Source organism: Myotis nattereri (genome assembly GCF_964212035.1).
Source record: "Myotis nattereri genome assembly, chromosome: 3".
In the NCBI taxonomy this organism is placed as follows: domain Eukaryota; kingdom Metazoa; phylum Chordata; class Mammalia; order Chiroptera; family Vespertilionidae; genus Myotis; species Myotis nattereri.
The window spans coordinates 56,890,220-56,902,868 of record NC_138077.1 but is presented as its reverse complement, the minus strand read 5'-3'; the positions used below and the strand labels follow the sequence as shown (position 1 = coordinate 56,902,868).

Sequence of the window (12,649 nt, the reverse complement as noted above, 5' to 3'; positions counted from 1 at the left end):
CTGTAGGCTAAGTAAAATGAAATGAAATACCAAATCTCTTCAACCAGGTTTTTCACCATAATAAACTTTTGGTAGCTATTGACTTTGTGTGCCCAAAGCTACCCCCATTTCCCCTTTCCTAGTCCTGCCTAACCACGGGCAAGAGTGACTGGTCTAAGCAAGGCCAACCAGAATCCTTTCCTAAAACTGTGACACAGATGCTGTGAAAATAAACCCCCTCTCTGTTTCCTACCATTTGGAGAAGGCAGCATGCAGTGGGAGAATCTAAGACCAACATTCAACGAGAAATAGAGATACGCAGAGAGATGGAAAGAGTGTGGCAACGTCAAATCCTTGGTTCTCATTGCTGAGCTGGTTCCTTTGATTTTGTAAGTTAAATCTGTATCTTTATCAACCACAGAAATCAGTAAACTCCTTTTTTGCTTAAAATACTTTGAATTGGGTTTCGGTCACTTGCAGCTCTAAAATCCTAACATATACTGACCCCAGGAGACAGGATTGGAGATACATTAACCTTAATACAGGAAAATTAATAAGCTTTTGTTAAAAATTTTTTTACATTGGATAACTTTAAACAGGTCCACTATTTCTCACATCTACCACTCCCAACATTCTATACCCAACAATTTCCTGCTTCCATTATATGCCTGCCCCTGAAAGTATCTGAGTTTACTAACACTTCCCTAAGATGTCCCTAGAAGCTTAAAAAACCCAATATAAGCTTGTTTCATTTGACTTCTAACAGAAGTAGAATGTAAAAGAGATTCCAGGTAATACAAGTTAAATGAGATTGTACTTTAACATGGTCTCGGTATCACCATTATAGTATACTATAAGGCAAGTCTTCAAAATTTAAAGCAAACCCAACAGATATGGCTACTTCACTATAATTTAGTAGCATGTTTTTCTTTTATAAGAATAGAAATCAACAACAACAACAACAAATCTCAGGACCTACCTCCAATAAGGCTCCAGTTTGGAAGAATTTCAAAGGCTTTTCAATGGAATAATAAAGGCTATGATAGCTGCCCTTAGCCAGGTATGCTCTCACCAGACCAACTGCTATAACAAGCCATCTAAGAAAAAGAGAAAAAGAGCAATCAGAAAAAAAATTTAAAAAAGGTAAGTAGGATTTAAGGTAATAGGAAGATGTGGTAACAACAGATATTGCTAGAGGTGACTTCGAGAATCAGTGTCCTGGATTTATCAACTGTAGCTCTCAAATGCCAACAGAAATGTTGCAGCATACCAAGAGTGCTCTGCAAAAGCACAGTGGCACCTCACCCATCTGGAGCTCGGCTTTTTTGCAACCTTGCCTGTTGAGAACAAGGCCAAAATGAAGGGACTAAGCTAAAGCAGTCCCTGAGCAGCTAAAGTAAGTGCCAAAGGGTCTAAGACAAGAGAAAAAAAAAAAGTGTTAAAAGAAAAATTTAAATGGCTTGTGTAATAATGGGTGGAGAGAAGATATTTTAAGTCATTTTTACAAGTGTCTCACTGGAACACACCCATATCTTAAAATCTATCCTTTTTAATTGCAAACGAAATAAGAATACATTGGGGTTTGTTTTTTTTAAAGAATAAAAGGGTTTTTTGTTTGAATTTCCCAAAATCAATTCATTAAAGAAATCCAAATCAATACCAAAAGCAAAACAGGAAAGCACTTAGGTGTATGTAACTGTAAACGTTACATTTCTGTTCTACTGTCCTTTTCAAAAAAAATATATTTCTCAGGCCCAGAAATATTTTTTCATTTAAGTTCCATAATAAAATGAACAGACCTTTATTAAGATATGACTCCTTGAAGGCAGTAATAGATTTACCTATATGTAAAATCTCAACTATGTATTGCAGCATTGTATGTTATTTCTACAAAATGTCATACAAAGACATCAAATAGTCTGTAAAAGAAAAAATGAACTCCTTAATGGTGTCATGCTATATCTAATGAAAAAAGCTTACTGTACTCTCACAGTTCTAATTCCTCTTCCTAGATATCACTCCTTACCCTCCACCCCTTGTCTACATCCATTGTCCAGGAGTAATGACTTATTTTCTTCTTCCCCAATGTACCCTAAAATCCCTCTCCAGGTTCAGTGTTCTCAACAATGCCCTTGGCTAAGGCAAGGACTTTACATATAAATATAAATACGCACAGTTCTGAATAGTTTTAAAATCACTGTGACCATTTATGTGACAAAGAAAACTTGCATCTGTAATATTTCTTCATTGGCCTGTGTGTTCTAGATCCAGATCTAATAGGAACTAGTTCGGTGACCTCCTCAAGCAAGTCACAACTTCTCTGAGCCCAGGTTGCAACACTGGCCATTTCTAACACTAGCAATAAAGCCCATGATCTTCCCAAGATGTTAATACGTTAATGTGACATTAGCATGTGTGTTTAAAAATAGGCGTGGGGAAGGGGGTAAATACATGCACATTTTTACTTATATCAGCATGGGAAGGATACACAAAGTGAGCTGCCGCCAGGGAGGGGGTCTGGGTGGAGGGAAGGCTGAGAGGGAAGATTTTCCCTGTACAGCCTGTATATAGGGTGTCCAAAAATGGATACACACACTCTGAATAAAAGCAGTGTTTATTAAAATCGAGCCATCGGCTGTTAGTGTGCATACTTTATTTGGGACTCTGTATATTTCAAATGTTGCACCCGCCATTGCAAAAATAAATAAAAATGGATGTTCCCTATACAGTTCTTCCAAGTTTCCTGTATGTTTGAAAGTTTCATAATAAACAGGTTAAGGAAAACGTTTTACATATGAATCACATTTAAAAATATGTAAGGAATAGTCTGATCCTGTGATCCATCTCACCCAAAATCTTGGGATCAAAGACTTGAAGGAACCTGGGAGAGCCCAACTCTTTAGTTTTGCAGGTGAAAAAAAAACAAAAACAAAAAAAAAAGGAGGCCAAGAGAAATAAAGTAATTTATCCAAGGTTGCACAACTAGTTAGTGCCAGAACTAGAACTAAACCGCCGCCGTGGCAGGAATGGACCGACAGGAGGGAGAAAGGGGAGGAAGTAAGCGGTTCGGTGGGTCCATTCCCTCCTCCCCAGCAGCTCTGCCCTCCACCTCCGGCGCCTTCCCCACCCCAATCAGCCTTCAAAAGCCTCAACTCGTCTAAGGCACAGCTCTGCTCATGTCACCGGTCAAAAACTTTGAAGGCTTCCCCATTCCTCCCGATTCTGTCGGGCTCAGCCTGGATTTTGAAAACAGCCGCCTAAATAAATGCACGGTCCCTCCGCAGCCACAGCGTCCCCCACCCGCTCGGAGGAAACGGCTCGCCATCCGCGCCCGGCCGCCCGCTCTCCGCGCCGCAGGGACCGGCGCCCGGCACACCGCCCCCCACCCCGGGAGGGGACCAGCCCACCCGGCCTCCGAGGCCCGCGGACCTGCGCCCGGGCAGCCCGGCCCGCGCCCCGTGGGGGCCCCGAACTCCAGCTCGGGCCGCGCCCGCCGCCCTCGAACTCGCTGGGCCCCCGCCCAGGCGGGAGTCGGGGCAGCGCCGTCGCCCAGGTGCCGGGTCCCGGGCCGCCGGGCTGCGCTGTGCGCGGTGGGCCCGGCCCGGCCGCTCCGCCCGCCGCAGAGCCCCTCGCCGGCCGGGCTCGCTCCCCGCCGCCCGAGCCCCAGCCTCACCCCGCCGTCATCACCACATTGTAGATGACCAGGTACGCCGTGGCCAAAGGCCCCGGGCCCCTTTTCTTCCGCGCGCCGCTGGCCTCGCCGGCCCCGGCCCGGGCCCCGCTGCCCCCATTCCCTTTGGTCGCTGCAGTCGCCGCCGCTGCCGCCATGTCAAGTGCCAAGAGCTTGCTCTCAGCGGGAGCACCACCGCCCGCCCCGACTCAGGCCTGCGAGGAGGCGGGGGGCGGGGCGGGGGCGGGGCGGAGGCCGTGGGGGCGGGGCCAGAGACCGCGCCCACGGCGGCCGCCATCTTGGAGGAGGGCAAAGTCGCTCCTGCGCTCCCTGCCCAGCGGTTCGCCTCCATCGCTACCGCCATCTTGGATCAGGGCGACCCCCGCCTCTCTCCCGCGCCTGCTACTCGCCTCCGGCGCCATCTTGGGTAGGTCCCCGTTTCTGCCATCGGGATGCTTGGTCTGCTCTGCCGGTTCTCTCATCTGTAACTTCCGCCCACATGTTGGATGAAGAAAATGAGGCTTTCGTTCTGTCTTCTTAGCTTGACTTCTCCCAACGACCCTACCTTCACTTCCATGTAGCGATGGAGGAACCTGCCACTTGGGGTCCGGAGGCTGGGCGGGAAGGGCGCCTCTGTCAGGTGCTCTCTGCCCCTTAAGCGGTCGCCAGGCTGAGGATTGCGTCCTAAGGCGTCTTCCCTACCGTTTGCGTTTAAGTTACAGCAGAGAGTGTGCGGGAGACGTCCGGTTAGTCAGCGCGCAGCCTCAGTCGGCGAGGTCCACGAGGGCCTGGGGTGCATTCTAGTGCCTCTTCCAGCCCCGACACACGGGCTCCCCGTGGCCGAGGGCTCCCGTGGCCGTGGGGCTCCCTGTGGCCGAGGGGCTCCCCATGGCCGAGAGGCTCCCCATGGCCGAGAGGCTCCCCATAGCTGAGGGCTCCCCGTGGCCGAGAGGCTCCCCATAGCTGAGGGCTCCCCATGGCCGAGAGGCTCCCCATAGCTGAGGGCTCCCCGTGGCCGAGGGGCTCCCCGTGGCCGAGGGGCTCCCCATAGCTGAGGGCTCCCCGTGGCCCTGGGCTCCCCATGGCTGAGAGGCTCCCCATAGCTGAGGGCTCCCCGTGGCCCTGGGCTCCCCATGGCCGAGAGGCTCCCCATAGCTGAGGGCTCCCCGTGGCCGAGGGGCTCCCCATAGCTGAGGGCTCCCCGTGGCCCTGGGCTCCCCATGGCCGAGAGGCTCCCCATAGCTGAGGGCTCCCCGTGGCCCTGGGCTCCCCATGGCCGAGAGGCTCCCCATAGCTGAGGGCTCCCCGTGGCCATGGGCTCCCTGTGGCCGAGAGGCTCCCCATAGCTGAGGGCTCCCCGTGGCCGAGGGCTCCCGTGGCCGAGGGCCTCCCCATAGCTGAGGGCTCCCCGTGGCCGAGGGCCTCCCCTGTGGCTGCGGGACTCCCCGTGGCCGCGGGCTCCTGAAGTATGGTAGCAATCATCTCAGGTAGAAACTATAGTTTAACTTTAACACTGCTGTTCGGCTTCTGTACTTATTTGCTTTATTTAACAATAGAAAAGTTATTTTGATTTTCTGAATTATATAAATCATTCCATTCGATTAAATACCCTATTGATTATGTGAATATCCCATTTGTAGTGGTCATACTGGTCTTAGAAAGCACATTTTCCTTTACCTGGGAAGGACACAGAGTTATCCCAAGGTCAGAGGCTCCAGTTAACTGTCCCTGTTGACTCTGTTCCGGAGACCCAAAACTGTAATTGAGATAAAGTGCCTCAGTTTAACCCAGGTTACCCAAGGGCTCTAGACCCAAAACTGTAATTTAGATAACATGCCTAAGTTTAAACCAGGTTCCTCCTTTCAGACTGAGGGCTCTAGAGAATGTGTTTCTGTCAAAACTGTAATTTAGATAACATGCTGCTTCCGCTTCTGTAAACTGCTTTTTTGCAAACCAGGTTCCTCATTCCAAACCTTGAGATGTAATCAATACCTTTGTGATCTTTGCCTATATAAGTCTGGCTTTGCCACCATCTTATCACTATGGGATTTGGGGAATGGCCCCTCATAGTCCCGGATTGCAATAAATGTGACTCTTTAATTCGACTTCTTGAGGCGTCCTTCTGTGATTTGCGGGGTACATTACAACACTCCCCGTGGCCGAGGGCGCCCAGTGGCCGAGCAGGAGGGTGAGGTGTGGCGTGGAGCGTGCGTTTTCACACCCAGCGGCCCCAAACGGAGGGATGCTGGCTCGCCTGGGAACCTGCCTGCTAGGGGAACCTGACCGCTGGTGCAAACTGCACCAACCAGTTGACTCCCATTTCCATCCACCGCCTTGTCTCGGTGTTTTAAACATCTGCAAAAGTCCCCTACCGTCCATTTTCATACACCCAGCCATCTTTAAACGAATGAATGCATAGGTGGTGATAGAGAATACTTATTTCAGCAAGTATTTATGGAGTGTCTGGGAAGGAAAGAGACAGCCCTGGGTCTCCCCGAGGTGATGCAGGGGGAGCTGGATGAACGCATGAGGTGTGGAAGTGACTGCCGTAACCCACGCCATCGTGGTAGTGACTGAGGTGATGAAAACAGAACCGAATTCGGGACATATTTTAGAAGTAGAGAGGATATGGTGTGTGAATATACGAGCTGTGGAGTGTGAAGTTAAAGCGGCATTGTGAGCAACTTGGAAGAATTGAGTTGTAGAAGAAAAGGCTTTGAAGAAAGAAATCAGGATTTTTGTTTTACATATTAAGTTTGAAATCTTTATTAGACATCCAAGGGGAGAAGTTGCATGGACAATTGGATTTAGACATTGAGGTTCAGGGAGAAGAGAGAGATTTGAGACTCACCGGGGGATGGTGGTATTTAGAGCCATAAGACATCTAGAGATTGAGACAGGGCACTCAGCATTTGTGGGGGTCTCATCCGCTCAGGCCCTACAGATTGTGTAGAGATCCTGTTGCCTTATTTTCCTGACCTTTTTTGATGATGTTAATCCTCACCCAAGGATATTTTCCATTGATTTTTTTTTTTAGAGAGAGTGAAAGGGAAGGGGAGAGACAGAGAGAGAAACATTGATGTGAGAGAGACACATTGATTCTATCAATTGGTTGCCTCCTTGACGGGAATGGAACCCACGGCCCAGTCTGCGGGCCCACACTCAGTCCACTGAGCCCAACAGGCCAGGGCCTTCCTAACTTCTTTAAAGAGCAAGTGGGGGTATTCAAATTGCAGGCAGTGATCAGTGGGAGGTGGAAATTGCAAGGGAAATAAAGAAGAGGCCATTTTGCAGGGCAAATGATCATTTATGTAAAGGCTTCTTTGATTCATTTAACAGAATCGTTTTTCCTTTCAGTATAACCTAAAAAAGGAGGTAGGAATACATAAAATTCTGTCAGTTGGAAATCAACTTAAAATTCAGTGTAGCCCTGCCACAGTGGTTCAGTTGATGGGAATGTCGTCCTGTACATCAAAAGTTTGCAGGTTTGATTCCCAGTCAGGACACATACCGAGGTTGCGGGTTTGATCCCGGGTTGGAGCACATATGGGAGGCAACCAATTGATGATTCTTTCTCACTTTGCTCTCTCCCTTCCTCTCTTAAAAAAAAAAAAAAAAAAAAGAATAGAACATGAAAAAAATATCCTATCTAATAAAAGAGAAACATGGTAATTGGCATACGACCGCTACCCTTCCCATTGGCTAATCAGCGAGATATGCAAATTAACTGCCAGCCAAGATGGCGGACGGCAGCCAGGCAGCTTGAAATTAACATGAGGCTTGGTTGCTTCAGTGACTGAGGACTCCAATGTTCCCCGCCTGCCTTGCCGGCCTCTGAGCTTGCAGTTTAAGAAACATTGTAACAAATATAGAAGCTAAATAAAACCCCAGAAACCTGCTTTCAGTGAGCCCGGGATCTCAGAGCTGGAGATGATACAGAGTTTCGATTATAGAACCTAAGCAAACCAGATACCTTCTTTCAGCAGCAGTGGCCTCAGAGCTGGAGCCAGACCTAAAGCTGGCCCAGAAAAAAAAAAAAAAAAAGAAAAAGAAAGAAAAAAAGGAGCAGTTGGGAGCTTCAGTCGGCCTGAAAACAGCCCTCAGCCCCTCACCCAGACTGGCCAGGCACCCCAGTGGGGACCCCCACCCTGAAGGGTGTGTGACCAGCTGCAAACAGCCATCATCCCCTCATCCAGGCTGGCCAGGCACCCCAGTGGGGACCCCCACCCTGATCCAGGACACCCTTCAGGGCAAACCAGCCAGCCCCACCCATGCACCAGGCCTCTATCCTATATAGTAAAAGGGTAATATGCCTCCCAGCACCGGGATCAGTGGAGCCGCGAGGCCTCCCGGCACCGGGATCAGCGTGACAGGGGGCAGCGCCCAAACCCCCTGATTGCCCCACGGTTCTGTGTGTGACAGGGGGCGGGGCCACAACCTCCCTATCCACCCTGCTCTGTTCGTGACAGGGGAAGGTGCCCCAACCCCCTGATCAGCCCTGCTCTGTGCCTGATAGGGGGGAGCTCCCCAACCCCCTGATTGCCCTGCGGCTCTGTGTGTGACAGGGTGCAGCGCCCCAACCCCCCCGTCCCCCACGGGCCCTGCTCTGTGTGTGATGGGGTAGAGCCATAACTTCCCCATCGGCCCTGCCCTGAGTGTGAGAGTGGTGGCGCCCCAACCACCTGATCGGCCCTGCTCTATGGGTGATAGAGGGCGGCACCCCAACCCCCCCACCCTCACGGGCCCTGCTCTGTGATGGGGTAGAACCATAACCTCCCCATCAGCCCTGCCCTGAGTGTGACAGTGGCGGCGCCCCAACCCCCTAATCGGCCCTCCTCTGTGGGTGATAGAGGGCGGCGCCCCAACCCCCTGATCTGCCCTGCCCTGAGTGTGACAGGGGGCGGTGCCCCAACTCCCCTATCGGCCCTACTCTGTGAGTGACAGGGGGGAGCTCCTCAACCCCCTGATCGGCCCTGCTCTGTGCGTGACAGGGGGGAACTCCCCAACCCCCTGATGGGCCCTGCTCTGTGCGTGACAGGGGATGGCGCCGCAACCTCCCCATCGACTCTGCCTTGAGTGTGACAGGAGGCGCTGCCCCAACCCCCCAATCGGCCCTACCCTGAGTGTGACTGAGGATGGCATCGCAACCTCCCAATCTGCCCTGCTCTGTGTATGACAGGGGAAGGTGCCCCAAGTCCCCAATCGGCCCTGCTCTGAGCCCGACCAGGGGCTGCACCTAGGGATTGGGCCTGCCCTCTGCCACCCGGGAGCAGGCCTAAGCCAGCAGGTCGTTATCTCCCAAGGGATCCCAGACTGCGAGAGGGCACAGGCCGGGCTGAGGGACCCCCCCTCCTCCCCGAGTGCACAAATTTTTGTGCACCGGGCCTCTAGTTTAGTTTAAAACCTCATCACAGTTTGTTATAATATCAAACTGTTGGAAACAATCTAAATGTTGAGTAGTAGTACAGACAGGTTAAATTATGATAAGGCTTAAAATAGGATACTATTCAAAAAAATGATTTTGCATAAACTTTCAAATGATTCAGCAAGAATGTATATGTGTGTAATAGGCAACACAAGAATAAGGGAGAAATTGTGAACAAAGAGCAAATGTGGCAAAATGACGTGATTAAGTTAGAAACTATGAAAGGTCTGAGATTTTTACTTTACTTGCAAGCTAACAAGTTAACCTCCCCCATCCTCCCCTCTCCCCTCACACAAACACACATTTTTTTGGCAGCAGGGTCCAGATTTTTGTCCCTGGAGACCACAGCTGCCAATTCTTGTATCCTTCCTTCTGAAGAATAGCCTCGGGCTGTTCTCTCCATCCCACCCAAGTGCCAGCTCTCTGTAATGGGGGAGATGGTTTCTCCACCCAAGCCTCTCAATCAGGAACTGTTCTCTTCTTTTGAACATCGTGGGAGATGGATGAGCTCAGGCCAGGGCTGATTGAGGTGGGTGGAGTGTGGAGTTTCTCAGGAAGGGAAGCAGGGCACTGCTAGAGCCTTCAGGGTGCACTTTGCAAATTTTGTCTCGTTGCCAAAACCGGTTTGGCTCAGTGGATAGAGCATCGGCCTGCGAACTGAAGGTCCCAGGTTCGATTCCGGTCAAGGGCATGTACCTGGGTTGCGGGCACATCCCCAGTGGGAGATGTGCAGGAGGCAGCTGATCGATGTTTCTCACTATCTCTCTCTCCCTTCCTCTCTGTAAAAAATCAATAAAATATATATTTTTAAAAAAATTTTGTCTCGTGAATTTTGTGTGTGTGTATGTGTGTGTGTAAGTCTGGGACATGGCAAAAGCAGCTACCAGAGCAACATCTTATGTTGGTTTCATAAGATGTTGAAACCAACATAAGCCCCATACACAGGGAAAATAAAGCAGGTGGGTTACATTACAACAGAGGAACCCTGAAATTAGGAAACTTTGATCTTATATATGACTGTTAATAACTTGCCTATCCTCCCTTTATTCTACAACTAGAGGCCCGGTGCACGGATTTTTGCACCGGTGAGGTCCCTCAGCCTGGCCTGCGCCCTCTTGAAATCTGGGATACCTTGGGGGATGTAGTAGTGCACAAAGTGGCAGGCAGCTGGGTAGGAGCCTGAGCCCTGGCTGGGTGCCGCACTGCTTCTGCTCATCCCGCCCTGCTGTGCCTGCTGCAGCTGCTCAGTAGCACTGCAGTGGAGGCGGGAGAGGCTCGCACCGCCACAGTGGCACTCGCCAGCTGTGAGCCCGGTATCTGGTGCCCATTGGTCAGCTGAGCAGTTCTCCCACTGTGGGATTGCACTGACCACCAGGGGACAGCTCCTGCATTGAGCGTCTGCCCCCTGGTGGTCAGTGCATGTCATAGTGACTGGTCAAATGGTCGAACAGTCGCTTAGGGTTTTATATATATAGATGTAAGCAAGTCCTCTCCAGGAAAGGAAGTGGGGGAATCTTTATTATTTTGGACATCTCCAAGGAGGGAAAAATGTCTAAGCTTTACTACACTGGAATAGCTCTGTAGGGTAGGAAAAAACCTTTTCCTCTATCTTCTTTGGTAGCTGGAGCCATGCAAATGGAAATAACAAAGCAGAGATTAATAGGAGAGTAAGTTTTAGTTCATATGCATTCTGGGGGGACAAGAGAGTCACAGAAATGAAGGGAAAGCTCCAAAGAGGTGGTTATACCCAGAGGCTTGTTTATCATTTTAACAAAGAGCAATACATTTGTCGAGAAATGACAAGACAAAGGAAAGGGGGTTTAGATTTTTACGGGTAGTAAATTGTGGGAAGGTAAATATATGGAGAAAACTAATGGAAGATAAGGGTTATTTTCAGTAAAGTTTGTGGTGTCTGGGTGGCCTCTCTGGGCTGGGAAGTTTAGCGTCATATCTGGTGATTACAAGTTGTTCTGTTCTTCCTGGTATGAGAGATGGGGAACCAAAAGGGAAATTTATGTCCTGCTTTTCGGCAAATAGGGGGAGGAGAGAGAGCTTTTTCTGCATCTGCTATTTCTCAGTTGCCTTCAGCTTAAAATAGTCCTTATGCCAAAGTGGCATATTTTGGGGTGGCACATTCCGATCCCCTTCAACTCCTTATACAAACATTCTTGAATTGGTTTTAAGTGCTTTCGATCAGAGACCTGAACTGTGTGGAAAGATGTTCAGAGGGAATCATCTCCCAATAGTAGTTCTATACGAAGGGTTTAAGGGTCTTTATTGAATTGTTCTATCAAACTTGCCCTAAGTTTGAAAAAATTTTAAATAAAAAAATGGGGAAACAATAATCCAGAGATGTATTAGACATGGAAATTGTTTAGAATATATTAAGTAGAAGAGTGGGTTATTCATGGTGTGTAGTAAGACCTTGATTTTATAATAGTTAGGTATGCGTGTGTTTAACTACAGTGAAAAGAAAATCTGGAAGGGGTTTTATATTATTAGTGTTTATTTTTGGTTGAGTAAGAGCATCAGGTTTTTCTTTTTTTATTAATTTTCTTTTTGCCTATATGTATTTTTTTTTTCCTCCTATGAGTGGTTTTGTGAGTAAATTTTTTTTTAACTTTATCAAAACTAGAATCCCTTTCTGTCTTCTAGTGGGAATAGATATCAGTGATTCTCCCCCTCCCCCCCATCTTGGATATACTTAAACAGCCCTAAAAAGTGGGGAGGCAGGAGGGTGAGAGAAAGAGACAGAAAGCATAGGGGGAGTAAAGAGAAGAGACCTAGGAGAAGAGACAGGTCTGGGAGGATTTTTCAAGTGAAATGCTGATCAATATAAACTCCCTTATTTACCTTCCTTACAAAATCAGTAAATTCTCTGATGTTTTTGTATGAATGAAATTTTGGGAAGCTCAAAGAAAAGGAAGAGGAGACAATAGTAATATGGGTTACATTTTGGGTGCTTCCGGGGATTTTCAAACTAAAGTACACTGTCTAGTTATATTTAGGATTAAATCGTTACCTAGAATAGTGGTTCTCATACTCTTAAAAAGTATTGTATTGAGGACTATAAAGAGCTTTTCTTATTTATTTATTTATTTATTTATTTACTTACTTATTTTGGTTAATTCTCACCCAATGATATTTCCCATTGCTTTTTGGAGGGAGGTGGAGGAAGAGAGAGAAACATCAATGTGAGAGAGTCACATCGATTGGTTGTCTCCTGTACCTGGGGTGCCGGGATTGAGCTTGCAACCGATACATGCCCTTGACCAGAATGGATCCAAGGACCCTTCAGCCACAGGCTGGCACTCAAAACACTGAGCAAAACTGGCCAGACAAGAGCTTTTATTTATGTGGATTATAACTATTTGATATTATCCATATTTCTAATGTTTAAGAGATTTAGGCATACCAGAGAACAGGTTAATTTGTAATTTAAAGTACAAATTGTGGCACATTCTTTCTCTCTCTCGTACTTTTCTCCTCTCCTTCCCCCAGGCACCCTTGTCTGCCTCTCTTTCCTAAGTTCCAAGTTTCCTAAGTGCCTCTGTGACTCCTTTCCTGAGTACAGG

At 48.5% G+C, this 12,649-nt stretch overlaps 1 protein-coding gene across 1 annotated transcript in view; it reads right to left on the bottom strand.

Moving 5' to 3' along the window:
- The window catches only part of HACD2 (3-hydroxyacyl-CoA dehydratase 2), a 90,821-nt gene extending 86,950 nt beyond the window's left edge, over positions 1-3,871 (bottom strand). The window contains exons 1-2 of the mRNA XM_081085429.1: positions 3,653-3,871; positions 959-1,076 (exon numbers count right to left, since the gene is read on the bottom strand). Coding sequence (XP_080941555.1) covers positions 959-1,076; positions 3,653-3,807 — 273 coding nt within the window. The 5' untranslated portion in view covers positions 3,808-3,871. The remainder of the gene's footprint in view (positions 1-958; positions 1,077-3,652) is intronic.
- Positions 3,872-12,649: the final 8,778 nt, after the last annotated feature.